Genomic DNA, 26,841 nt, shown 5'->3' with positions numbered 1-26,841 from the left:
CCGAAATGAGGTACCGAAATCTCCTTTGCAATTCGGTACGGTAAATACCGAATGTAAAGTAACCGGTACCTACCGGTACCGATTTTCGGTACCCAACCCTACATATAAGACCTGACACTTCAGACAAGGCTCCACCAACCACTCTAAGGACCGGTTTCACAGACAAGGCTTGTTACGGCCTAGTCCAGGATTAAAATCACACATGCGATGGAAACAAATCTCCATTGAGGACGCTTTGTAGTCTAGGGTTAAGTCTTAATCTGCGTCCATGGAACCAGCCCAAAAGAATTCAAAAGTAAACCACTTGTCGATCCCGGTCCAGTACACACACACCCCACACACCACACACACACACCACATCGCACACCCCACACCCCACACACACCTCTGGACTTCTCAGTGCCATGTCCATGGCCAGGCCGGGTCCGAAGCCCGTCAGAGCCTTGAAGTTGGTGGCGTTGGGCAGCGGGCGCCGGCACTGTGTGAAGACTGAGAAGGCCAGGGACTTGAGGTGCTGGCCGTACAGGTGGCGCTCCTCGCTGCGCACGGGCTGCAGCAGGTACTGGCAGGGGACGATCTGACGGGACAGAACCACAGCACGGTTAGAGGAGGAGGGGGGGCCTGGGGTGACATGGTGGAACCTGTTTTGTGTGTCTACCTATCCAATACAATTCCTTTCTTTTTTTTCACACGCTCCGTCACACTTTCTTGGAGCTTTACGGTGTGTGTTCTTCATTCCTTTATGCTTTCTATGAGGTTTACGGTGTGTGTGTGTATTCTTCATTCCTTTATGCTTTCTATGAGGTTTCCAGTGTGTGTGTGTGTATTCTTCATTCCTTTATGCTTTCTATGAGGTTTCCAGTGTGTGTGTGTGTATTCTTCATTCCTTTATGCTTTCTATGAGGTTTCCAGTGTGTGTGTGTGTGTGTGTGTGTTCTTCATACCGTGACACTTTCTATGAGGTTTCCAGTGTGTGTGTGTGTGTGTGTGTTCTTCTTCATACCGTGACACTTTCTATGAGGTTTCCAGTGTGTTTGTGTGTGTGCCAACTCACCTGTACAGACACAGCGTTTCTGATGTGAGGTGGCAGGAACTGGAGCATCTCTATGTAGCAGCGCAGCAGGCCCAGCAGCCAGACGCTGGAGTACGTGTCCCGGGTGTCGGCCTGGTCGTCGTAGCTGAACGGGTCCACCAGGTACACCACCATGGCCGGGGGGTAGGACACCGCGTGAGACTCCCCGTCGATAGGCTTGCCCACCTTGTCTCTATCCATTGTGCTGCAGAGAGAGAGAGGGGGGGGAGAGAGAGAGAGAGAGAGAGAGAGAGAGGGGGGGGGGGAGAGAGAGAGAGAGAGGGGGGGGGAGAGAGAGAGAGAGAGAGAGGGGGAGAGAGAGAGAGAGAGGGGGGAGAGAGGGGAGGAGAGAGAGGGGGGGTGAGATGGAGAGAGGGGGGGAGAGAGAGAGGGGGAGAGAGAGACAGAGAGAGAGACTCAGTTTCACATCCTAGACGTTTAGCAGGTCTGACGATGTGCCTTATAATGCCTGAGGTGAGTGTGTCTGTCTGTGTGTGTGTGTGTGTGTGTGTGTGTGCGTTACCTCTCTATGGGCTCGGTGGGGACCTGAGGCTGGTTGGCAGTGTTCTCCCCTCCGCTCCCTGCGGTGGTCTGGGTGCTGGGGGGCGGGGCTAGGTTCTGGCTGGAGCCCCCGCCGCCGCCGCCACCCTGCACGCCGCCCGTCCCAAAGGCCGTGTAGCCCGAACTGGACTTGGCAGGAGGCATCCCGCCCACCCCCATGCCCTGGTGGACCGCAGAGGGGGGTGGGACGGGGGTGGAGTGGGCAGGAGGCTGGGTGGGGTTGTTGCTGGTGGTGGTGGTGGTGGTGGTGGGGGTGGGGGTGGCGGAGCTCTGGGGACCTGAGGAGGGGGTGGTGGAGGCGGGGGGCGTCTGGGAGGGGGGGGGCGCCGGCGCGGGGCTGCGCTGGTTTAACAGAGAGCTGTCCAGTGACTGGGCGGCCAGGTACGGAGCTGATGGGGGGGGTAAGTGAGAGAGAGAGAGAGAGAGAGAGAGAGAGAGATGAGAGAAATGTCTAGCCAAGCAATTGGGTGAATGTGTCGACACAGCCTCTAAAACAGAACCTCGACACCCGTCTCTGGTGAGAAACATTTTCCTGTCAGGTGTCGATAGTAGGATCTTTTTGGTTTTTAGTCTATTATTCATTGGTCACTTTATTTCGTTGTTGTTTGTGGTCTGAGCTGCTATCTGAACACCTCAATTTCCCCTCGAGGATCAATTCAGTACCTACCTATCCATACTTCATTCCTTATTTATTTGGACTATTTCCCTTTTCGAGAAAATGCCAGTCGAGAGAGGCTTCTCTGCCTGAAATCTAGATATACTTGCAGTATACAGAGTAGATTGTCCTACAAAGACACTCAGATTTAGATTTAGTCATCTAAAAATTAATTAGACACCTTTCTTTTATTTTTTTTATTTTTTTACTACTGGATCTTTTCCGTTTGTAAAGCGTCTTTGAGTGTCTAGAAAAGCACTATATAAGTCTAATGTATTATTATTATTATTATTATTATTATTATTATTATTATTATTATTATTATTATATACTTATTCAATTGAATGGGAAAGTGTGTCCAAACTGTTGACTGGCACAGTACATGTAAGCCAACAGATCTGGGGCCTGCTGTGACCTACCCAGGTCGTGCCGGCACACTTGGGCGAAGAGCGTGAGTCTGTGGTAGGCCTCGCTGTTGCCGCTGCTGCTGGCCATCTTCAGGAACCAATCGCTGAGGGGCTGCTCCGACAGACTCCTCTCCTCTGAGGTGCCTACCTTCACGATGCCGTCCGGGTGGACCTTACAGATGGGCCTGTGCTGCCCCAGCTGACAAGCCTGCAAAGACCATACGTGTGGATGTGAATGTGGATGGAGGGAGGGAGGTAAGAAAGAGATAGAGGGAGAGAGAGAGAGAGAGAGACAGGGGGGGAGACAGAGCGATATAGAGAGAGCAATAGAGACAGAGCGATATATAGAGAGCGAGCGATATATATATATAGAGAGAGAGAGTGATATAGAGAGTGATAGAGAGAGAGAGTGACAGAGACAATCTGCTCATGTTCCATACCAGGCTAACAGAGGAGTGTGTGTGTGCGTGTGTGTGTGTGTGTACCTCGTACACGGCCGTCAGGTCGTACCAGGCTAACAGAGGAGAGTGTGTGTACCTCGTACACGGCCGTCAGGTCGTACCAGGCTAACAGGAGTGTGTGTGTGTGTGTGTACCTCGTACACGGCCGTCAGGTCGTACCAGGCTAACAGAGGAGAGTGTGTGTGTGTGTACCTCGTACACGGCCGTCAGGTCGTACCAGGCTAACAGGAGTGTGTGTGTGGGTGTACCTCGTACACGGCAGTCAGGTCGTACCAGGCTAACAGGAGTGTGTGTGTGTGTGTACCTCGTACACGGCCGTCAGGTCGTACCAGGCTAACAGAGGAGAGTGTGTGTGTGTACCTCGTACACGGCCGTCAGGTCGTACCAGGCTAACAGGAGTGTGTGTGTGTGTGTACCTCGTACACGGCCGTCAGGTCGTACCAGGCTAACAGGAGTGTGTGTGTGTGTGTACCTCGTACACGGCCGTCAGGTCGTACCAGGCTAACAGGAGTGTGTGTGTGTGTGTGTGTGTGTACCTCGTACACGGCCGTCAGGTCGTACCAGGCTAACAGGAGTGTGTGTGTGTGTGTGTGTGTGTGTACCTCGTACACGGCCGTCAGGTCGTACCAGGCTAACAGGAGTGTGTGTGTGTGTGTGTGTACCTCGTACACGGCCGTCAGGTCGTACCAGGCTAACAGGAGTGTGTGTGTGTACCTCGTACACGGCCGTACCAGGCTAACAGGAGAGTGTGTGTGTGTGTGCGTACCTCGTACACGGCCGTCAGGTCCTTGAAGAAGGTCTTGGCCCCGCGCAGCAGCGCCTGGTTCTCGGGACACACCACCACGTAGCCCACGTCCCTCTGGGAGCCGAAGGGGTCCAGCAGCAGCTTCTCCCAGTAGGGCAGGCCGAAGGGGGACAGCACCACAAAGTCATACTCGTAGCCCACCAGGAAGGTGGGGATGGGCAGGGGTTCCGGGGACTCGTCTGTGCCTGGAGGGAGGGAGGGACGGAGGGAGGAAGGTGGGGAGAGAGTCTGGTCTGTGAGGATTTTAATGTCACTTTAAAAATGACAAAAAAAAAAGACTTGGTAAGTGGTGTAGCACACTAAGGTGCAGGCAATATCATCGCACGGTCCCTGGTTCAATTCCGGCCATCGACCATATCCTGCATGTCACACCCCCCCCCCCCCCCCTCTCTCTCTCTCACCCATCCTTCCTGTCTGTCAATCTCTACTGTCTCTCTCCCAATGAAGCAGAAAAGCAGTGTAGAGAACACTAGTAAAGAACTCAAAAGAAAAAAGAAAAAAAGAAAAAGTAAAGAAAAAAGTAAAGAACACTACATTTCTTTTTTGCTTGTGCCCAGGGAATGCGATGAACGCAGCGTTACTACCACCAGTCTTTTTTGCAGTGTAAGCACTGGTGTTTTTTTTTCTGGGCATGCCTACCCCCAAACCACCCCGCCCACTGAAAAAAAGTCCTAAGAATATCCTAATTGCCCCAAAGTAGGTCCACCGAGGCTGTGGGCCAGGACTATTTGCGCTGATCCTGAGAGTTGAAAACCCCCAAAGCACGAGACTTCAGACCCAAGCACCCGGTGTTAAAATTGACAGTGGAAAATGCACCATCCATAATTGTTTTTCGAAAATCTCCCATCTTTCTCAATCTCTTTTAGGGAGGTATCCATCTTTGCGGCTGTGTCCCTGTGTGCTTACCGTAGGAGCCCCTGCCCGCCATCTTGTGGAACTGCTGCCATGTGAGGGGTCCCTGCACGCCCCAGGAGCGCACGCTCCTCTTCTTCTGAATGGAGTCCTGGAGCACAGGCTGCAGGGAGAGCAGCACCCGTAGGACGTCCTGAGAGAACAGCCTGCTCACGTCTGCAGCTGCAGGGAGAGAGGGGGAGAAAGAGAGGGGGGGAGAGAGAGAGTTTAGTATAGTTTATGTATTTTGCCCACAAGAAAGAAGGAAGAAAGCTTGAAGAGTAGTTCCCCCTAGTGGTCATGCATTTTAAACTGTTAGGAGAATGGCAGCCGGCCAGTGCCCTGTACCTAGTGTTTAGTGTTGTTGTATGGGCCCATGCTAGGATGATGGGCTCAAGACAGGTTGATTGTAGGTTTGTACCGTATTTTCCGCACTATAAGGCGCACTTAAAAGCCTTTAATTTTCAAAAAAACCGACAGTGCGCCTTATAATCCGGAGCGCCTTATATATGGATCAATTGGTTAATTGGTTGATCCATACTGGTTGTACACGGCGCTCAAGGCGCTCTGTCAAAATGTTTCAGTACGACTGGTAAACTACAAAGCCGCACCGCTTGCAGCATTACGGTAATCAGTAAACACCGGTAGTAGAAGCGTCTCTACAGTCACTATTCGAATGAAGGCAACAGCGCTAGCACGGGACATGAACATCGATGAATTTCGAGGCGGTCCTTCTTGGTGCTTTCAACTTGAAGTTTTAAAGTACCCACTCAATATAATAAACAACAGTTTAACGATCACTAAACACTTATAATTTGTGTATTGGATTCATTATTCTCGTTTGCCATAGGCTACCGGTAAGGGTGGGTTGACTTGTAAACATACTTTCGTTTTAGCTCGTGTTCAAAAGCAAGAACTGTGTGTTCATCTAGTTATGTGTAGTTATGTGTTTTTAGCATGTCGAAGTTCTCCCAGCATGTTGTGATGTTATTAAAATACAGTTGAGACCTTCGTAGCGATGTGTTTTGTTAGCAGCGTTCGTAGCTGTGGCTGCGTTCAGAGTCACTTTTCTCCCATTCAGTGTTTGAGGTGAACCAACATTCAAATACGCCTGTCGTGTTCAATCGTTCTCTGATTTGAATGTATGACACATCATTTGAAAGCTTACAATCTGTAGTTTAAAAAATTACGTTGCACATTTCACCAGGAGCTGTCACATATTGGTTGTTGGTTATAATTGTATAGCCTATTGGTTGTTTTCTGGTGTTGTTTTATTGTTTTGCTCTGTTTGTAGTCTACTTGATGTATTTTTATCAGCTGTTAAATCACCACAGCGGTTAATCCACTAATAGAGATAATACCAGATTGAAAATGCTTGTAGCTAACTACTCTATATCTCGTGGTCGCAGCTATTGCGAATTGCTATTCACGCGAGTCAGCTGTGAATCACCGCAGGTCCTTGACGCTTGTTGCAAAAATGGATGACGAACGGCTGATACTTGAGGTGGAAAAATATATATTTTTGACAGTGGAGCAGGTAGAACGGTAGGACGGTGACAACGCTCAGGTGGAGCATGGACAACGGGAAGTTGACAACACCGATGGAGAGGTGACGCAACGCAGTAGGTGGAGCTTGGGCGTAACGCAACCCCAGTCAAACGTTTGACTGCAGTATTCTATATTCTATTCTATGCGCCTTATAATCCGGTGCGCCCTGTATATGAAAACAGTTCTAAAATAGGCCATTCATTGAAGGTGCGCCTTATAATCCGGTGCACCTTATAGTGCGGAAAATACGGTAATTGGGCTTTTTATTGGGATCTTTTCTTTATGTTTTGGTTTATCTTGTGCTTTTCAATGAGGAGACACAGTGGATAAGTGATTCACACTTATCTAACTAGGGTTGGGTACCGTTTGGGTTTTATCCGGTACTAACCGATACTTTAAAAACGGTACCGGTACCAAAACGGTACTTAATTCGGTACTTTTGATTTTTTAAAATGACATATAATATATATATATATATATATATATAATAATAACACGGTCGACAACATTAAACAGCTTTTCACTTTTTTATTGCTGAGGCACAATATATATTAGTTAAATATACACTCAAATTAAAATAAATGAAAATAAAACTCCTGAGCCTTGGGGACTTAAGCTGGGGGTGCCTATCGTTGGTACTGATGTCGAATACGAGTACACACTTGTTCGGCAGCCCCTCAAGGACATCAGAATATTCTTAGAAAAGGGATCTAGTGAAGAGGCCTGCATAGCCCCCAGAACCAAGAAGACCAAGAGGAAATATAACTCTGATAAACTGGAGCCCTCCACCTCGTCAAAATCCAAACTCTGTTGCCGCTCAGCTACTACGATTCATTTTTCAGACACAGTAGTAGGATAAGGACAGTACCCGAATATCAAGAGATCCCCGATCATGTTGTCCACCTCGCAGAGACGCAGCCACACAATGTCATCAACAGACGCGTCGAATCCTGGAGTGCACTGTCCAATCAAAGGCTTGCGTTCGTAAACTCGCTCTGAGAGCGTCGCAGCGCACACTGGGCCCGACGTCATAAAGGGAGCAAGTCATTTGATTGGACAGAAGGCATTCCACGAGTGGTGATCAGAATTCCAGAACGAGTTTACGGAACGCACCCATAAGTCGAGCGTCGCGTTACGCCAACCCGCTAGCGGAAGTTGCTATTAGCAACCTTCTCGTTATCCTTCCGTACTCGCTGCTTTCACTGAGTGGAAATTTAACAGGCGATGTGACGTCACGACGTAGAAAAATAGAGAAAGAGATAGAAAAGTACCGAAATTAAGTACCGAAATCTCCTTTGCGATTCGGTACGGGTACATACCGAATGTAAAGTAACCGGTACACCCTATATCTAACGCTATCCTCTGAGACATGAGTGCTATGAGAATCGGTGTTTTCCCAAAATAAAAACCCATCAATCAACCATATATAAGAGTTGGCTTCATACAAACACACACACACACACACACACACACACACACACACCCACACACACCCACACACACCCACACACACCCAGAAGCAACTAATACAAGACAGGGTAGAGATACTAGAGAGACACTGAGGAAAAACAAGCAACCGAAACAAGCGGAACAAGCGGAGATACATTCTGCACGCAAGACCGACTGAAGTGAAAGAAAGAAGCTCCCCTCCTCACCTTTGCGTTTGGGCCAGGGGTGCAGACACGTGCTCTTGACCAGGTTCTCGTCCACCTTGCCTCCGGACATGTTGTCCATGAACTGCCTGCCGTGCTCCAGGGCGATGTAGCAGTCGTTGTAGCAGTCCCTCTCCGCCACCTTCAGAGAAGAAGAGTGCGGGGCCGGGAGCCGAGCCTTGGGGTACTCCACGCCCGCCATGGGCGAGAAGGGGTTGGTGCACTGGTCCTGCAGCAGCAGGATGAGCTCGTCCGGGGGCCGCTCCTTGGGGTTGCCGGCCCGGTGGAGGGAGGCGGCGCGCAGCTCCTCGAAGCGCCTCTCCGTGTCGCGGCTGGCATCCGAGCCGCGGCCCACCACGTCCAGCTCGTCCTCCAGGAAGAGGCCCGCCGAGTTGCCGAAGCGGCGGTTGACCACGGCGCTGAAGCCGCAGGTGCAGGGGTACTGGGCCTCCCCGTTGTCGTTGAGGTAGACGCCCACGTCGGCGCCGCGGATGTTGTTGTTGCACACGCACACGCAGCAGCTGTCGAAGTTGCAGTCCTTGAAGAGGTTCATGACCGACTCGGAGAGGATGAGCGTGACGTAGAGGCTGTGCGCCTCGGGGATGGAGGGCACGGTGGCCGGCTCCACCGAGCTGAGGGGCCGGCAGGTGGAGGGGGTGGAGGCGGGCGAGTAGAGGTCAGAGTTGTCGTACTTGAGCGAGCCCTGGACGCTGGAGGGGCCCCGGGGGGTGCGCGGGGTGCGGGGCGTGCGCGGGGTGGGGGCGGAGAAGCGCGGGGTGGCGGGGGAGGGCAGGATGCCTGTGTTGCCGCTGTTGCTGGGCGGGGCGCTGTTGGACATGAAGGGCGTGTGGGTCTGGGGCGTGTAGCTCTGGTAGTCCGGCTCCACACTGGGGATGTTACTGGAACACAAGGGGACGGAACGACTCAGACAGGGATGACAGGGATCGCAGCATTTAGCAGACGCCTTTATCCATAGCGACTTGCAACAAATACATTTGTCTAAAGTAAGTGAATCATCTTATCCATCAGTCATCCTAAGAAAACTAAATCTATGCTAGGACCAGGGGGCCATTGGCAGTCACAATGCTCAAAAGGAGGAATAATTACTTTCATTAATTTCATTTTATTACATTATTTACGGTAGCAAACAGTTTGAGCTTTCGGAACTGAACAAATAAACAAAAAAAAGCCAATGAAGGAAGTCAAGAGACCGAGGCTGATTGGTCACCTGTCTTTGGTGAGGAGTGTCATGGTCGGCACCGGGGGTATCAGGTCCAGTTTTCCCAGGGTCCAGCTGGGCGTGTACTGACACTCCTCAGGCAGCTTGATGGGCATCAGACACTGGCTGGGCAGGGTCTTCAGCGGGGCGAACATGGAGCAGCCTGTGAACGGCTGGCACGCTTCCGACTTGTACACAAACGAGAAGTCCTGAAGTTAGGGAGACAGTCGAGGGGGAGAAGAGGAAAAGTAAGACACACAGGTTTAGTTTAGTAGTTTGTGCATATAGAAAAAAACACACCAAATAAAAATCAGTCCACATTACAAAAACAACAGTAGGCACCGTAGTTACTAAAAAGCCTTGACAAGGACAAGGGCTTGAGGACTAGTTCCCCGTAGTGGTCATGATCTAGTGTGTGTGTGTGTGTGTGTGTGTGTGTTGGGGGGGGGGGGGGGGGGGCGACAAGCCAACATGGGGCTGGAGTGGTTACCTTGATCTCGGAGGGCTTGGGGCTGCAGAAGCCCTCCTCCACCTCCATCTTGTAGTGGCTAATGAACTGGTTCCCATCCAGCAGGGTGTGGCCCACCCCGGCCTCCAGGCCACCGTAGTCCTTCCCCCCGGTGTTCATGGGAGAGTAGCCCATGATGTGCTGCTCCAGGGAGGGCGGCGTGGGGAACATCTGGTGCAGGTCAGCCGAGCCTGGAGGAAAGGAGGGGGATGTCAAGCCATGACTAGGGGCGCAAACATAATTATTATTTTTTTTGGGGGGGGGGCAAACCGATCCAAGTACCAAGGGTGGGTTGACACATGGTGTTACATTTATATTGCATTACTGCCATTTAGCAGACGCCTTTATCCAAAGCAACTTCCAACAAATACATTTTGTCTGAGTAAGTGAATCATCTATCCATCTGTCATAGCAAGAAAAAGTCATCTACGCTCGTGCCAGGGGCCATTGGCAGTCTCCTACAGTAATAAAGTAAAGTAATAAAGTGAAGGTTTTGCAGTGGCTTCAATAGTGAAAATTAGTGTTAATGAATTAGTGTTGGCAAATTAAATTCAAAAGACTTTATTTATCCCGTAGGGGCAATTGTTACTAGGCATAAAACACATGATGATGAAACAAGTGCTGATCTGATGTGGTTGCTTTTAAAGCCACTTACTTAGACAAGACAGCGGGTCCAGAGTGGTTGGTTTATGGTCCTTAGAACCGAACCTCTCCTCTGCTCCGCCCCCAGCTCTCCTGGATCCAGGCTGTGGCAGGACACAATGTTTTAATTCCAGAGGGTTTGACCGAAACAAGAAAGATATCTACAACGCTTATATGAGGTATGAAAACAGATTGAGAGCAAATATTTGTACAATATTTCAGATTTGCCATGACACACTGACAAGAGCAACAGATAGATGGTGGACACTGGTAGATAATCTTGCCATATTTAGTTGTTCTTGTTTTAATGCTTCAAATCTAAAGCACTTTGAGCAGCATTTTATGTATGAAAGGTGCTATACAAATAACGTTTACTACCACTACCACTCATCTACTGACCGCGAGCTCGTCCTCGTCAGAGTTGAAGATGTTGTCCAGGTCGTTGAAGGACACGGCCAGGTCTGTCTCGTGGATCAGGCTGGTGGAGGGCACGGGTTTACTACCGGCTGCTCCCTGCCCATCTACACACACATGAAAGAGGGAGGGAGGGAGTGAGGCAAAGAGAGCAAAAGAGAGAAACGCCTTTAGCAACGACTGTCTGGCTTTTAATTCCACTTCTACGTTCTTACATATTTAATATGTATATTTAGAGGAGTGACTAAAAGTAATTTATAAAACTGCTAGACTGAAAAGAGAGAGAGAGAGAGAGAGAGAGAGAGAGACAGAGAGAGTAGAGAGAGAGACAGAGAGAGAGAGAGTAGAGAGAGTAGAGAGAGAGACAGAGGGAGACAGAGAGAAGAGACAGAGAGGAGAGAGAGAGAGAGAGAGAGAGAGAGAGAGAGAGAGAGAGAGACAGAGAGAGAGAGAGACAGAGAGAGAGAGAGACCGAGATCTCACCATCTGCTGAGGTCGCACTTCCTTCCTCGCCCTGAGCCAAACAAAAACAAAGAGGACAACAAAACACTCATTAGTCCCTTGGCACCTTGCTTCAACACAGCACGGAGGTGGCACCCTCACCAGGGCAACACCGAGCGCCTCTGGATGAGGTGGCGAGGACTAAACTACTCAGTGATTGGAGGCTAGGTTAGGTGCACTGCACTGGGGGGGGGGGGTCAGGGGTCATCCTGCTACCACACACCTTGTGTCTCTTGCCCGGCTCCCTCTCCGACCCTGGTTTGTCCTTCTTGTCGGCGAAGGTGAAGTCGTCGTCCCCCTCCACAAAGGCGTAGGGGTCCGCCTCCTCCTGGTCGTCGTCGGCGACGGAGGCCCGCAGGAGGCTGTTCCTGCGCTGGGCGTACGTGTCCACCAGCTCCTGGGACACCTTCAGAGGCCAACCAGAGCCTGACATCAACCTGGGGGGGGGAGGGAGGGAGAAAACACAACCAAAAAATAAAATAAAAAGGGTAAAAAGTGGCCTGGGGTGGTCCAGTGGTCTAGCACCACGGCCTGGGGTGGTCCAGTGGTCTAGCACCACGGCCTGGGGTGGTCCAGTGGTCTAGCACCATGGCCTACAGTGCACACATATGCCCATCGAATCCGGCCCATGCCCTGCTGAGATGCCCTCTCCTCTCCTTACTTTCCTGTCTCTATCCAATAAAAATTAAAAATATAAAAGTGAGTCTGCCCCACTCAAAAAACTATTCTGTTCTTTTCAGCCAAATGGTTGGTCCAATAGGCTTGTGCCGGTATTAGAATTCTAGGTATACTGGTATAACTTCCCCCCGAAAATACACACATACACCTCGTTCCAAATTATTATGCAAATTATATTTTTCTCAGATTTTCCTAAATAGTCGATGCAAATGACAATCAGTATAATTTTCAGGTCATCAACCGTTAGAGTATAATTCAAATTTTATTGAACAAACCTCCCAATGATAACAGTATTTTTTTTTTTAAATAAAAAACTCAAAATGCACTGTTCCAAATTATTATGCACAACAGAGTTTCAAAACATTTTATAGGTTGTAAAGAACTAAAAATGGTAATTTGATTAATTTAGGGTTAGGAGGTCATATTAGGAGGTCATATTTACTGAAATCAAAAGCTATTTCAAACAAAAACATCTTAACAGGTCAAGTTACATGTTAACATAGGACCCCTTCTTTGATATCACCTTTACAATTCTTGCATCCATTGAACTTGTGAGTTTTTGGACAGTTTCTGCTTGAATTTCTTTGCAGGATGCCAGAATAGCCTCCCAGAGCTGCCGTTTTGATGTGAACTGCCTCCCACCCTCATATATATTTTGCTTGAGGATGCTCCAAAGGTTCTCAATAGGGTTGAGGTCAGGGGAAGATGGGGGCCACACCATGAGTTTCTCTCCTTGTATGCCTATAGCAGCCAATGACACAGAGGTATTCTTTGCGCATTTTTTTTTAAACGTTTTTGTAAAGTACTCGCCGATACCGATACCAGCATTTTTGTGCGTATCGGTGGCCATGCCGATACTAGTATCGGTATCGGAACAACACTACTATGAGACCAGTGGTGTAATTTCAGCAAAAGCCAAGGTATGGCAAGGTCTGAGTGGGGGGGTTGAAGGGGGGTTCCCCCTCTCTGTGTTTTCTTTTTCAAAACAGTTGTGCAATAGTCCATTTTGGTGAGTTGTTTCTATACAATTTACTTATGTGACATTAAGGTAATGAATAAAGGAGACAACTACAGTATGCTATGCAGGTAGTAGCCTACATCTTTCCTAGCAGGCAGACTGGTTCAATCTCCTTAGAAACAAAACATAACAGATTTAGCTATTCTCAACTCTAAACGAACTGCACTGTTAAAAATGCTAGATTTAGACCTCACCTGTGTCCCTGTCCCTGTCACCTGTTTAGACCTCACCTGTGTCCCTGTACTTGTCTCTGCTGCCCTTTGACCAAAAGAGGTCCAGTGTTTCCTCTATACGCATTTATTGGAGGCGGGCCGCCACGAACGAATTTCCTCCGCCACTAATCGATTCAGACAGTCCACTTTGATTCAGGCTGCGCAGAAAGGCAGCGAGTTATTATGACCGGAGAACAGAAAAAAAGCAGATTGAAGCTAGATTTAGGCCGCTTCCAGACCAACATTTCGTTACGATTTAGGGGTAGTTATTTACAATATGTTACAATGTTGCAATTAACCTCGTCGTTTGTGTTCGCACTGCAATCGAGACTGAATCTCTCAACAGGCGCGCTTTCAAAACAGTTTTGTGATTGGTCCGAATTTAGCGGGACACACGCCGGTGCCTTTAATCCCGTAAACGTATCCTAATCGAAAATGCAACATCATCAGCGACGACTGTGGGTTATTGCATTTACTGCTGTTCTCTGGTTCATGTTCTTATACCAGTGCTCACTATAGAGTATTTTAAATGAACATTCGTAATGTCTGTCTCTGATGTTCATGGTCAACTAAATCAGCCTATTTTGTGAAACAAATAATGTTCCCGCTAATGGGTTAACCGAGCATTCTCGCACCTAACGTGCAAGCACCTAGCTTCGAACTATTTGATCACCTTGTAGTGAAGCGAGCAGAGTATTCATAATTCACGGCGTTCAGCCTTGTACAAAGCACTGTTATATGTTTGTGTTTACTCAATCACCCAGGCTGCTTAGCGGGTGATATGACGGGATATAAGTGGGACAGAGATGAATGAATGAATGTTGTTGTCAGTACGCATGCAGAGAGTGAGAATAAAGCGCACATGATTGTTTTTCTACCGGCAAAACGACTATATCGTCCTGTTATTGCCGTCACTCCTACATTGGTGACCCTGATTTTCTCTCGAACGTTTTCGGAGATCATTGAACATGACAACGAACGCAGTTTCACTCAAGCTGCCCGAGTTTTGGGAACAAAATGCCATAGCATGGTTTGCACAAGCTGAAGCTCAATTCGCCCTCAGGGATGTTACCGTGGATAATACCAAATACTACTACGTGGTAGCAGCTCTTAATATTTTCAACGGCAGCGAGAGTGGTGAGTCTTATTGAAAACCCACCGGCACAGCACAAATATGTTACCTTGAAGGCACACCTCATAGATACTTTTTTCTATATAAAATCACCTGCTCGGCTTTAATGACTTAACCGCTATTTTAGAAATTATAATTGTTGCCACCCTCTAGTTTTTGGTGAAACTACGTCTTTGTTTTGAGCGCGGGAAAGACAACCACTCCGCCACTAATGTGAAAAATCCTGGAGGAAACACTGAGGTCTATGTCCATTTTCCTTTTTTCCCTGGCATATTTGTTTTACCAGCTCACCTAGTAAAAGTGAGACAATTGATATCAAAAACATGCTTGCACACACATATAACATACTCACACACAAGTCAGTGTTACTGGCCCCAATTTGGTACAATTATTACTGAAATTATTGAGAATAGAGACATTGTTGACATACGTAAACAAGCTCTTGTAATCTTTAATGTTCGCTAACTAGCGAACTCACTAAAATAACATTAGAACATGTTTGTACTGACAGAACATGACATGAACTTGTTCATTAATATGTTACATTTGAACCAACAGTATGTAAATGGCATTTATACCGTTTGTTTAACACACCTGAATGAACGAGAATCGTGGACAAGGTTTTAACATGAACGTTACTCGTGGCTTGTTTATTGAGGAACCGATGTCCCGCTCCAGTGTTGCCAGATAGGCCTACTTTTGGTCACTCTGGACGGGTGGATTCGTCAGCTTTTAGACTGGTTGGGCTTGAAATTGTCAATCCCGTCTGGCAACCCTGTGCTCCACTACAGCGCTTGGCTAGTGGGGTGAGATGGAGCCGGGAGGTTTTGAGTTACCGTTGTGTGTAGTGGATAAAATCACCAAAATGACTAAACGTGTTTCAGATTTTAAAAAATGTTAAGCCAGGTATGGCGAGTGCCATGAATTGCCATACCAAAACGACGCCTATTGAGACACAGAGAGCGAGCCACGCACTTTTAATGAATGGATTAAAGAGCCGCACAGAGACAGGCAAAGAGCTAGGGATGCTCCGATCTGGATTTTTGGGGCCGATACCGATCACCGATTTTTTTCCTCAAGATCAACCGATACCGATACCGATTTTTTAAAAAATACATAACTGTAGGCCTACTGACTGGATAGCCTACATATTTTTTGCTTTTTAGACAAAAGTTTTGATCCATTAGGCACCAAGCAAACGCAGACCCATTTTTATGGCATAGTAAAGGTCTGGCCTATCACCCAGTTAGGGCCTGAAGCCCAAGTCAGTCGATATGGCTGTATAAAAGACATCATAAACGTGGCCTTCATGGTTTACATACTGTTACGTCCTCCTATGTTTTCTGTTCAGTTATCTGTCTTCCCCAGGGGGGGGGGGAGAAAAAAAAAAAAAAAAAAAAAGATCGGTTTTTGCGATCGGCCATTTTTACCGATCACCGATCGAGTCATTTGGAGTGAAATCGGCCGATTTAAATCGGTGGCCGATAAATCGGAGCATCCCTACAAAGAGCCACATGCGGCTCGCGAGAGGCATCATGGCACCGTCAAATGAGGACACCCCCCCCCCCCCCCCCACCGCCACACACACACCCCCCCCCCGCCGCCGCACACCCACACCCCCCCCGACACCCACACCCACACACCAAGACACACACCCACGTCCAGACACCCACACCCACCCACATCCAGACACACCCACCCATCCAGACACACCCACACATCTAGACACACACACACCCGCAGCCACAAACACACAACCACAAACACAACCCCCAGACTGAGTGAACCAGGTCACAGCATACATTTTCCCACGGTATTTGACTGTGTTCACAGGCTACATCTGGTGGCCGGATTCAATTAACAGAAGTAATCAAGGTATTCTGTCATGTGCTTGAACATTGAATCATGTTTTGAAAAGCCTACATAAGACTAGTCTTTACACTGCTACGGTTTGCTATCTATACACACAGCCAGCTCCACACACACATTAAACACACACACAAACACACACACTACACGCACACACTACACACACACACACACACACACACACACACACACACTACACACACACACACACACACACACACACACACACACACACACACACACACACACACACACTACACAGTAAGGCCATACCTTTTTCTGTCGACATTAATAATAATAATGACTTTTATTTGGATATAACTTTTCCTGCAAACGTTGCAGCTCAAAGTGCTTTATACACTACAGTGTTTCCTCTATATGCATTTATTCGGGGCGGGCCACCACGAATGAATTTTCTCCGCCACTAATTAATTCAGTTATTATGACCGGAGAACAGAGAAAATGCAGATTGAAGCAAGATTTAGGCCGCCTCCAGACCTACATTTCGTTACGATTTAGTGTGTAGTAAGTTACAAAATGTTACAATGTTGCAATTAACCTCGTCGTTTGTGACTGAGACTGAATCGCTCTCAACAGGCGCGCGACGCGCTTGCAAAACAGTTTTGTGATTGGTCCGAATTTCGCGGGACATTTGGATTTCAGGAAATCCCTCTCCTCACTCTCTCTCTTAGCCCGTCGCCCGTCCCTTTAATCCCGTATCCTAATCGAAAATGCAACATCAGCGACGACTGTGGGTTATTGCATTTACTGCTGTTCTCTGGTTCATGTTCTTATACAAGTGCTCAGTATAGAGTATTTTAGATGAACATTCGTAATATAGTCTGATGTTCATGGTCAACTAAATCAGCCTATTTTGTGAAACAAATAATGTTCCCGCTAATGGGTTAACCGAGCAGCCTCGCACCCAACGCTAGCTTCGAACTATTCATAGCAATATGCGCGGGGCAAAAATAATCTATTGCCTCTAAAATCATCACGAACAGAACGGCGGAGGTACGGGTAAACAGGGCTCATGTTCTGTCATCAAAGGTAAGAGTTTGTTTTCTTTAACTCAGCTGATGCATTACCTTGCTGTTGGTCGTTTACCGAATGCTCCATCTGACTGTCACACTGTGATTTTACTTGTGTAAACAGTAACGTTAGCCGGTTTTTACGTCTTTGTTTAGAGCGCCAGTGCACGTTTTATGCACGTGGAAAAAATTTCACGGAAAAATCCTAGAGGAAACACTGCACTATCTATCTATACTAGCTGTAGCTGATAGCTTCACAACATGTTTTCTTTCTCTGGCTACCATAACAGGGTAAACATGTTCCACAGTGTCACTCATCACACTTCGTGCATGTGCAAATTAATTCAATTAACTACACCAACTGCCAAAGAATTCCAGAACATTCACCACCTAGAGTGCCATTTTTTAATATATCTATATACACACCTAGCAACAATACTTCAATTGGCTACAAAATGAAGCACTGTTGCCTATGTATTATTTTGTGAATAAATTAATCCGTGGCACTTGAATGTCGACAGTTTGGGATGACTTTATTCACCCGTGGCACTGAATGAGTTAATGAACATCAGCTTCCGCACTTGGCGGTGTATACTGGCAAAACAATGGTATGGAGGGTGTGGCGGGAACCACACCAGTGTAAGCTTGTACAGCGTATGGCAACACCTTCCACCAGCCCAACCCTACTGTCTGACACTGGCTTCCGGCAGGCTCCATCAGGGGAGGGGGTCACTCATATTAATGTTAATTCATACTGGACTGTTGACACAATCTATAATCTTTCTGATGTGTATTTTATTGGTTTTTGTATATTTTATTATATTATTATTAAATTGTCACTTTATTTTGTTGCGACCGTTTGTGGTGTGAGATTCTGTAACGCCTTCATTTCCCCTCAGGGATCAATAAAGTGTCTGTCTGTCTGTCTGTCTGTCTGTCTGTCTGTCTGTCTGTCTGTCTGTCTGTCTGTCTGTCTTTCAGCATGAAGTAGATAAGGGGCTGCCGAAAGACCTTTTTGCCTGGGGTCTGTCGTAGGGGTGGGCATCGATGATCGATTAATTGATCGATAAGGTCTTGGTCGATCACAAAATATTTTGCTCGATAATCGTTAATATATATATATTTTTTTAAATAATAATAATAATAATGGAAATTAGTTTGTCCACGTTATGTGTGAGAAATGAACTTTGCATTTGCCTTCGCATTGAATTTCACAACGCAGTACGGCATGACGGAAGTTCCCGTACGTTAGTGTAACCTGACCTCCAGTAATAGGTGCGCGATCTCCACTACTTCCTGAAAGGCACCTTGCATGTTCAATTGATTAATCAGCTGTGCGGTAAAACACACACTGCTTGGAAAATGGCGAAGCGAGCGAAACGAAGCTTGGTGTGGGAGCATTTTGATCTGAAAGGCGACCTCGTTCATTGCAAACACTGCGCAGTGACCTATAAATATAATACGACGACGACCCCGATGAAATACCACCTGCAAGCCGCACACCCGACCCTGACTGCTCCTTCGCTATCGCTACCTTGCACAGCTCCTCGGGGAGCAATACGCAGCAGGCGCTGCTGCTGACATCCCCATCGAAACCGAAGTTTGCACCTTTCTGAGGGAGCCTTCTGCGGGCCTGAACTGCGACACAACTGACTGGTGGAAATTAAACGAAAGAAGGTTTCCTCGGTTGGCCAAATTAGCGCGGACCTACCTCTGCATCCCCGCAACCTCGGTGCCTTCGGAGCGAGTGTTTTCTGCGGCTGGCCTAACTGTCACCAGATTGCGTTCGTCTCTCACCCCTGAACATGTTAACATGATCATCTTTTTGAACAAGAACCAGTAGGCCTGCCGCCTACAGTCTCTCGCTGGAGTTTAAATTTAAGTTAAGTTGGACGCTCTTAAGGACACTAACGTTTTCAGTCATCCTCCTATTTGTGAGTAACTGTTTTTTTACTGCTCCTATGGTGAGTTACTTATTTTCTATATTTTTATTTATAATGTAAAATGTGTTTTTAAGTTAAACAATTTAGGCTACTCACTGCCTTGTTTAAGAGGATTGTTATCTGACTGTAGTGTCTAGTTAATGTGAATGAATGAATGTGTGCATTGTGCAATTCTGCAATAGCAACACAAATAAAGTTTTTTCCCCAAGGAAAACATGTTTGTTATTTCTGCCCTAGTTTTTTTTTTTTTTTAATGAAAAAAAACCTTATTGATTAATCGATAATTGATCGTTAATTCGTTACGATTATCGAACAAAAAATGTTGATCGTTTGCCCACCCCTAGTCTGTCGTACGACAGTTGTACTCACTCTGTGACCGACACCACACTCTCCTCCCCCCCTCCTCCTCTTCCACCTCCCCCGGAGTCGTCTCGTAGTTTGTCCACGGGCAGGTGAGGCGTGAGGAAGTCCGTGTTCTTCTTGCGCGGCAGGTTGAAGTACTTCCAGGGGTTGTGGGCTGAGTCCTCGTTGGGGTTGATGGCCGAGCCCACGAAGACGGTGGGCTCCAGGGGCTCGTGGAAGCCCGGAGGGAACCCCAGGGGCATGGGTTCCAGGTGGGGCTCGTTGGACGAGGAGGAGGCCTTCTGGGGCAGCAGACAGGGCTCGCCCAGGGCGGGGTAGAAGTGTTGGTGGATGGGCGTGGAGGAGCTCTTCAAGGCGGCCCCGGGGTGGTCGTCCTCGCCGCCGCGCTCGCAGGGGTGGGGGCTGAGGGGCGGGGGCTGCGGGGAGCCCCCCGGCAGGTCGGCGGGCTGGCCGTGGGGGTGCAGCATGGGCGCCTTGGAGGGGGGGGCCGTGGCGTCCACGTGGTGCAGGCTGGGGTACGAGCTTTCGTCCTGGGATCTCAGACACAGCCTCTGGCCCTGGGACTCCAGAGGCTGCTGCTGCTCCTCGCACGCGGCGCTGCGGTGGTGGAAGGGCGTCTGGGGCCTCTTCTGTTGCTTCTCCCCCTTCTCCAGCTTCTCCCCCAGCTTGTGCTTGGTGGGCGGCTGGGGGGGCTGGCCCACGGAGGGGGGGTGACCTGAGGTGCTGCTCGACCGCTGCTTCTGGCTTTTGTGTCTGGAGGTGGCAACAAAACAATTGTTAGAAATAGAAACTAGACTCTTGAAGTCAGGCCGCTACGACCACATTGCACTACAGAGCGCTACGGGGAGCTTTCCTTTTCAGAGATGTTTTTTCTGCCCTCCGCAATAACACTGTCCAACTCCTCCTCCGGCTGGCTCCTTCTGGGTGACCAGAGTCAGGCTGGAGGACGTTCAGCCTTACTTACTGTATATAAGGTCCCAAATGTCTAGTAGTCTAGCTTCATTTAGTCGTTGTTGTTTTTTAATCCATTTTGTTTTTTTAACCTCTTCTTTAATTGACACTTTATTTTGTTGTTGTTGTTGTTGTTTTTGTGGTCTGAGCTGCTGTTAAACACCTGAATTTCCCCCCACGGGGAATCAATAAAGCACCTATCTATCTAAGTGTTTATTTCCAAGCTTTCGGGTTTGATTGAACACTACCAAACACTGGTTCTAGGAGCGTACCTGGAGCAGTTGCAGTGTGCCCTCTGGGCTGGCTCCACAAAGTCCCAGACTCCCGCCTGGTCCCCCTCCTCCTCACAGGTACCGTTGGTCAGGGAGGTGAACTTCCTCCTGAGGGCAGAGTCAGACAAACATGGACTCAATCAAGCTGTGTTTGTACAGCACATCTCATATACAATACTAGGACAGCTGGTACGTCTCAAACTGCAGAATGAAAAATTAACTTGACACTCGTAAATGTTGGGAGACAGACGTCAACGTTATTATTGTTGATAATATTGATCTCCAAAAATGTCCCCAGTTTGTTTTACATTCTGTAGTTTGTGACACAACTTCATGGCATATTGCGATACGATGCACTATACAAGAAAAAAGGACTTTACAAACAAACAACGGGAGATATAATCCTAATAATAATAATAATAATAATAATACATTCAAGAATGAAATCCCATTTGGGCTCTCTAACTGACAATGTGAGGTGAGGAACCTTGTATTGGACGACAGCCTACAGTTCACACTGTTCCAACCCAAAATTAAAACTACAAGAGCACAACAACAACAACATACTTGCTCTGGGCCCGGTTGGTGTTGCACTCCTTCCACACACTCTCCACCACCTGGCTGGCCAGCCTGCGGGGCACCTTGCCCCCGTGGTGGCTGGAGCTGTTGGAGCTGTAGCCGTCAGAGGCGTTGGAGAGCTTCAGCCACCTCTGAGCTGCCTGACAATCTGGGAGAGAGAATATCATGCGTGTGTATTTTATGCTTTATTTTTTATCTAACCTTAATTCAAACAGGTCAAGTCAGTCAAGAACTTATTTGCAATTTTGAAATGATGACCAGTCAATAACTCTAACTGTATTCTGACATTGGGTTATCTAATCTAATTAAGATGATGAAAAAAAATTATATTCTAAAAGGAGGACACTGAATCCGAAAGGTGGGACTAGAGGGAGACCTATGGAACATTTTCGTTGATGGGGGGGTTGGGTTTTCCCACGGACCTGCTCGAACACTTTTGCGAGCAGCGCTGAAAGATTTGGTAAAAAAAAAATGAGAGAGGGCGCAAAAAATACTTTCGGTTCGTAATGACACTATGGCGGGGGCAAATTACACTATGGCAGGCCGCCACAGTCTCGTCTGTGGCCAACCTCAACGGTATTGGCTCTGAGAGTTTCCTTTCTCGTTGTTCTTTCCAGCTAGGGCTACTATGGTGGCATGTGTGACCGGTCTGTGTAGAGCTCAGCTGGGCTCTGTAGGGTGATGAGGGTTTGATCTACGGCCTACCCGTGTCTTTAAACATTACAAAGAGAGAAGCAGGCAGCAATAGACAGAGAGAAGGAGACAGAGAGACAGATATACAGACAGTGAGAGAGAGAAAGAAAGACAGAGGCAGAGACAGTGACAGACAGAGACAGACAGACATACAGAGACAGACAGACAGAGAGAGAGGCAGACAGACAAACACAGAGTGTGAGAGAGAGACAGAGAGAGGAGCTACCTGTGTGGGCTTCCTCCGGTGACGTTGGGGGTGTGAGGGTGACAGAGGACATGGCAGGGTCCCTGTGGGCCGCGTGGCCCTGTTGGCCTCCCCCAAACAGGCCGGCGGAGGGGTTGGCCGAGCCCTGGGGGGCCGCGGCCGGGATCTCTGACTGGGGGACCAGCACCAGGCAGGCCGGGTACACCATCCGCACGCCCGCTGGGACACACAACACAACCACAACCCATCAGTCACAATCCCTACCTCCCCCCCTCTTCACACTGGAGTAGATCTGAGAGGATGTGGACAGGTACAACCAAGATGTGGTGAGATCCAGAAATGGAGAGAGCTCACTGAAGCCTTATGTCCCATAGGGGATGAAGAGGATGAGTAAGTAACACGGTGATCCACATAAAATCCACACTTAAAAAAAACAACAACCAAAAAATACATTCATCTAAGAATCATCTATACATCAGTCATGGTAAGAAAAATCTATCTACGCTCGGACCAGGTGCCAACGCTAGAATAAAAAAATTAAATAAGGATGAGGATAGGTATAAGCAAGACGGCGATCCGCACAAAAACACACGGGACACAGACGTTGTCGTAACACCCTTACGGCCCAGAATCCCGTCCCGTCACTTACCCACGAGGACCTCCACAGCTGCCAGAGAGTCGTCCTCCCAGTCGGCGTCCTCCAGCTTGTCCTCCGGGCGGTCCTTGCTGCTCGGGCCGATGGGGTAGAACTGCCTCCACTCCTCGATGAGCTTCTGGGTGGACTGGTCGGACATCTTGAAGGACTGCCCCGTCAGGGTCCCGCTCAGGCCGAAGGGGCTCAAGATTACTGTGGGTGTGTATGGGTCAGTTAGCTCAGGATGACTGTGGGTGTGTATGGGTCAGTTAGCTCAGGATGACTGTGGGTGTGTATGGGTCAGTTAGCTCAGGATGACTGTGGGCATGTATGGGACATTTAGCTGACAGTTTTATGCAAGGCGACTTACATTACAGTGAGTGCATACTTTCAGTATATACGGTCCCAGCGGGAATCGAACCCACAACCTAAGCGTTGTTAGTGCCATTCTCTACCCACTGAGCCACAGAGGAGCAGGCCTGTGGCAGGCAGATGAGGGGAGGGGTGAGGTCTGAGCCTAGCTAGGAGAATGTTTACCGGCGGTGACGAGGTTATGGACAATGGCCGTGAAAATTAATATAAATGTTTTAATACATACACAAAGATGTAAATACATTTTTAAGTTGATGTATTTTACCAAATAGCAGTAGTGTATATTACAGGGTTCCTACAAGTTTCAACAAGTCAAATTCACTACCTTTTTAGACCTTTTTTTAGACCTCTTTGAATAGAATTTCAGACCTATTCGCGACACCATGCGATAGCTTTTTGTCATCGTCGAGGTGATGAAATTAGGGATTTCACTGCCATACAGACAAAAAAGAAAGCAAATTGGATTTGCAAATTGGGTTCCAGCTTGATTCATTTCCACGTAAATAGATGTGGTCAGACTGATTTCCTTGCAGGATCTAATTTTTAAGACCTAGCACCTAATTTTTAGACCGAATAACTGAAATGTAAGACCTTTTTCAGGCTTTATAAATCGGATTGTGGGATTTTAGACTTTAAGGCTTTTTAAGACTAGCGCGGGAACCCTGTGTATATTAGGGATTATGAGCACTTATCTTTGCCTTGGGCAAAGCGAAAGACGTGACTTGTTGCTAGGCTACAAGATACCGTGCTTTACCTGGCAAGCTAGCCAGCAGCGATTAGTGATCAACACTAATTAATAATTTTATTCTAATTTCTTTTTTTATTCTATTATCACTCAATTGTTGTTGTTTGTGGTGTGAGCTGCTGTAACACCTTAATTTAAATCAATCTATCTACCTTTGTAGGCATGTGTATGGCAGTAGCTTGCTAGCATCAGGGGAACAAATACATTGAGACACCGCCATAAAATAACATTTTCCTTTCTAATTCCAGTGTGTAGGCCGTGGCGTAGGGTAGGGAGGGATATGGCGGGTGGACGCTCACCTTTTCTAATTCCGGTGTGTAGGCCGTGGCGTAGGACAGGGAGGGATATGGCGGGTGGACACTCACCTTTTCTAATTCCAGTGTGTAGGCCATGGCGTGGGGCGGGGAAGGGCACGGCGGGTGGATGCTCACCTTGCAGGGGGCTGGCGTTCTGCTGGGCCAGGCTCAGGTGTTCCTCGCTCAGCCGCTGGACAGGCTGGTGCTGGGCGATCTCTACGCTGGTGCACACGTTGCTGTCGCCGTGCAGGAAGAAGGTGAACGCACACGACAGGTGCTCACTACAAGGTAGCGGAGACAGAAACAGAGAACGTCGAGGTCACTCATGGAGTTCTGGAACGTGGAGATCTGGAACGTCATAGCAGGACTCACAAGCTGATCGTGAAAAAAATACATGTGGGGCCTGTTTCACAGACAGGATATAAGCCCAGACCTGGACTGAATCACACTTTCAATGTAACATTTCTATTGAAAAGCTTTTTAGTCGAGAATTAGGCTCAAGCCTGGTCTGTGAAACCGGTCCTTAAAAACACACATTTCTCCTAACACCTGGACCAGTTTCTCCTAACACCTGGACCAGTTTGGGAAGCGCTGACCAGTTCCTGGCTGTCAAAGTAGCGACTGAAGGGTTAAACAAACGGGTCAAACTGTTGTCTTAGAAGACTAATTCATGTGTGACAGAGAGAGACACAATAAATGCGTGAGCATCACCTTGCACCCTTCCCTGCTTATAAATGCCATTTAGCTGACGCTTTTATCCAAAGGGACTTACATGGCAGTGTGGGCATAAGCTTTTCTTCGGGTATATAGTCCCAGTGGGAATCAAACCCACAACCTAAGAGTTGGCACAATGCTCTAACCAACAGATCCCAGAGGACCACAGCTGCTTGCCTTCAGAAACGACTAGGCCTAGCTTAAATCACAACTGCTGAAGTGGTGCTTTGCCGGGGGGAAAAAAGAAAAAAAAAGAAAGAAAAAGACGCTTTTTTCCCCCTATGAAGACCATGGTCACAAATCTGGGCTGCGCTTCAAACAGTATTAAAGTTGGGAGGCCGAGATGGCACGTACGAGGGAGAGACATGACACAACAGGCTGCATATTTCAACCACAGTGCTTTTCAGATCAACACGGTCGACGCTATACCGGGTCACATGCAAGCCTGCATCAAGAGAAGGGAGCCCTCAGAGAACACAGGATGCCTCGACATTAACCGCATTTACATTTTTGACATTTTACCAGACGGCCAGACGCCTTTATCGAAAGCGACTTACAAAACATACATTTGTCTTAAGTTAAAAGAGGGAATCATCTATCCCATCGGTCATCATAAGAGGACAGAGTTATCAGCTGGTTCCTCGGGGGACAACAGACCAATGTCTTCGGCCACAGAGAGCTGATTGTACCGTACAGGTGCGTTCGTGGAAAAGAGAGGGAGGTGGCGAGGCAGGGAGTGAGGCGACGCGAGAGGACACACATTCCTGACATATCTGTTGTGAGGTTTCATCTATGGCCGATCTGTGTCTTTAAACAGTACACACAGAGAGAGAGGGAGGGCAGGCAGGCGGGCGGGGGGGAGAAAGAAGGAGGGAGGGGGAGAGAGAGAGAGGGAAAGGGAGGGGGAGAGAGAGAGAGACCCCGAGGGCGTGAGGAGGGGGAGACTGTCCAAAATAGCCCTATGGTCACCTTTCCTTAAAATAGGTAAAAAATGGGAGTTATAAATAAGACAGGTTTATTATAGCCGTGACATGTGAACAACAACAGGGAATTATTATTTTCTCTCCCTGGGTGCGTGCTGCTGCCGCTGCCGCCACACAGAGCACAGCCAAGCAGCAGCAGCAGCAGCAGCGGGGGGAACAGCACGAAAATAGTTCCTGTTGACATGGTCGGTGCGTAACTAACCACAGTGCAGCAGACTCAGCGTTTTCCAAAGACAGCCCCTGTTTACCAGACAGAGCGAGCGAGCGCGGGGCGACAGTGAGGCCGCTGGGGATGATTTCACTCCTCTCCCTAGTCCCTCTACCCTCCCAGTCCGTTCAGAGGCTGACACTAACGCCCACTTGGGGAGGGGGGGGGAGAGAGAGATAGACAGACAGAGAGAGAAAGAGAGGGAGAGAGAGAGAGAGGGAGAGAGAGAAAGAGAGGGAGAGAGACAGAGAGAGAGAGAGAGACAACGTCTTGATCCAGAACACTTGAAGCCGATTGGGAAGCTGAAGAGTCTTCTTGACACTTTCCAACACGGCTGTAAAGACGGCGTGACGTGAGGTGACCAAGCAACACAGCAACCGCTCTCCGTTCTACTCTCTTCTGGCCCCTTTTTTTTTTTGCACAGCCTCTGAAACCTCTATGGTCCGGTTTCACCGACAAGGCTTAATAAAGCCTAGTCCTGGACTGAATCACACACATTCAATACATACATTTGTTTATTTTTTTTTAAGTCTAGGATTAGGGTTTAAGCCTCATCTGTGAAACTAGCCCCTGTAACTCCCTAGCGACACGGGCTAACACCAAACGC

General features: G+C 48.2%; 1 protein-coding gene across 1 annotated transcript in view; it reads right to left on the bottom strand.

The window, feature by feature from the left end:
- LOC308158092 (mediator of RNA polymerase II transcription subunit 13-like) overlaps window positions 1–26,841 on the bottom strand; it is a gene marked incomplete at its 3' end in the record, with an annotated part of 39,042 nt that overhangs the window by 5,360 nt on the left and 6,841 nt on the right. Inside the window, exons 4-22 of the mRNA XM_080531687.1 lie at window positions 24,465–24,610; window positions 22,932–23,129; window positions 22,304–22,501; window positions 21,373–21,532; window positions 20,806–20,913; window positions 19,589–20,335; window positions 11,560–11,773; window positions 11,319–11,349; window positions 10,821–10,942; window positions 10,435–10,525; window positions 9,762–9,970; window positions 9,281–9,480; window positions 8,056–8,951; window positions 4,868–5,035; window positions 3,923–4,146; window positions 2,708–2,903; window positions 1,596–2,022; window positions 1,055–1,277; window positions 386–577 (exon numbers count right to left, since the gene is read on the bottom strand). Coding sequence (XP_080387813.1) covers window positions 386–577; window positions 1,055–1,277; window positions 1,596–2,022; window positions 2,708–2,903; window positions 3,923–4,146; window positions 4,868–5,035; window positions 8,056–8,951; window positions 9,281–9,480; window positions 9,762–9,970; window positions 10,435–10,525; window positions 10,821–10,942; window positions 11,319–11,349; window positions 11,560–11,773; window positions 19,589–20,335; window positions 20,806–20,913; window positions 21,373–21,532; window positions 22,304–22,501; window positions 22,932–23,129; window positions 24,465–24,610 — 4,750 coding nt within the window. The remainder of the gene's footprint in view (window positions 1–385; window positions 578–1,054; window positions 1,278–1,595; window positions 2,023–2,707; window positions 2,904–3,922; window positions 4,147–4,867; window positions 5,036–8,055; window positions 8,952–9,280; window positions 9,481–9,761; window positions 9,971–10,434; window positions 10,526–10,820; window positions 10,943–11,318; window positions 11,350–11,559; window positions 11,774–19,588; window positions 20,336–20,805; window positions 20,914–21,372; window positions 21,533–22,303; window positions 22,502–22,931; window positions 23,130–24,464; window positions 24,611–26,841) is intronic.

This window comes from Nansenia antarctica (genome assembly GCF_963989245.1).
Source record: "Nansenia antarctica genome assembly, chromosome: 5".
Lineage (NCBI taxonomy): Eukaryota > Metazoa > Chordata > Actinopteri > Argentiniformes > Microstomatidae > Nansenia > Nansenia antarctica.
Note: the sequence above shows the minus strand (reverse complement) of the source record. Positions and strands in the feature narration are given on the sequence as shown.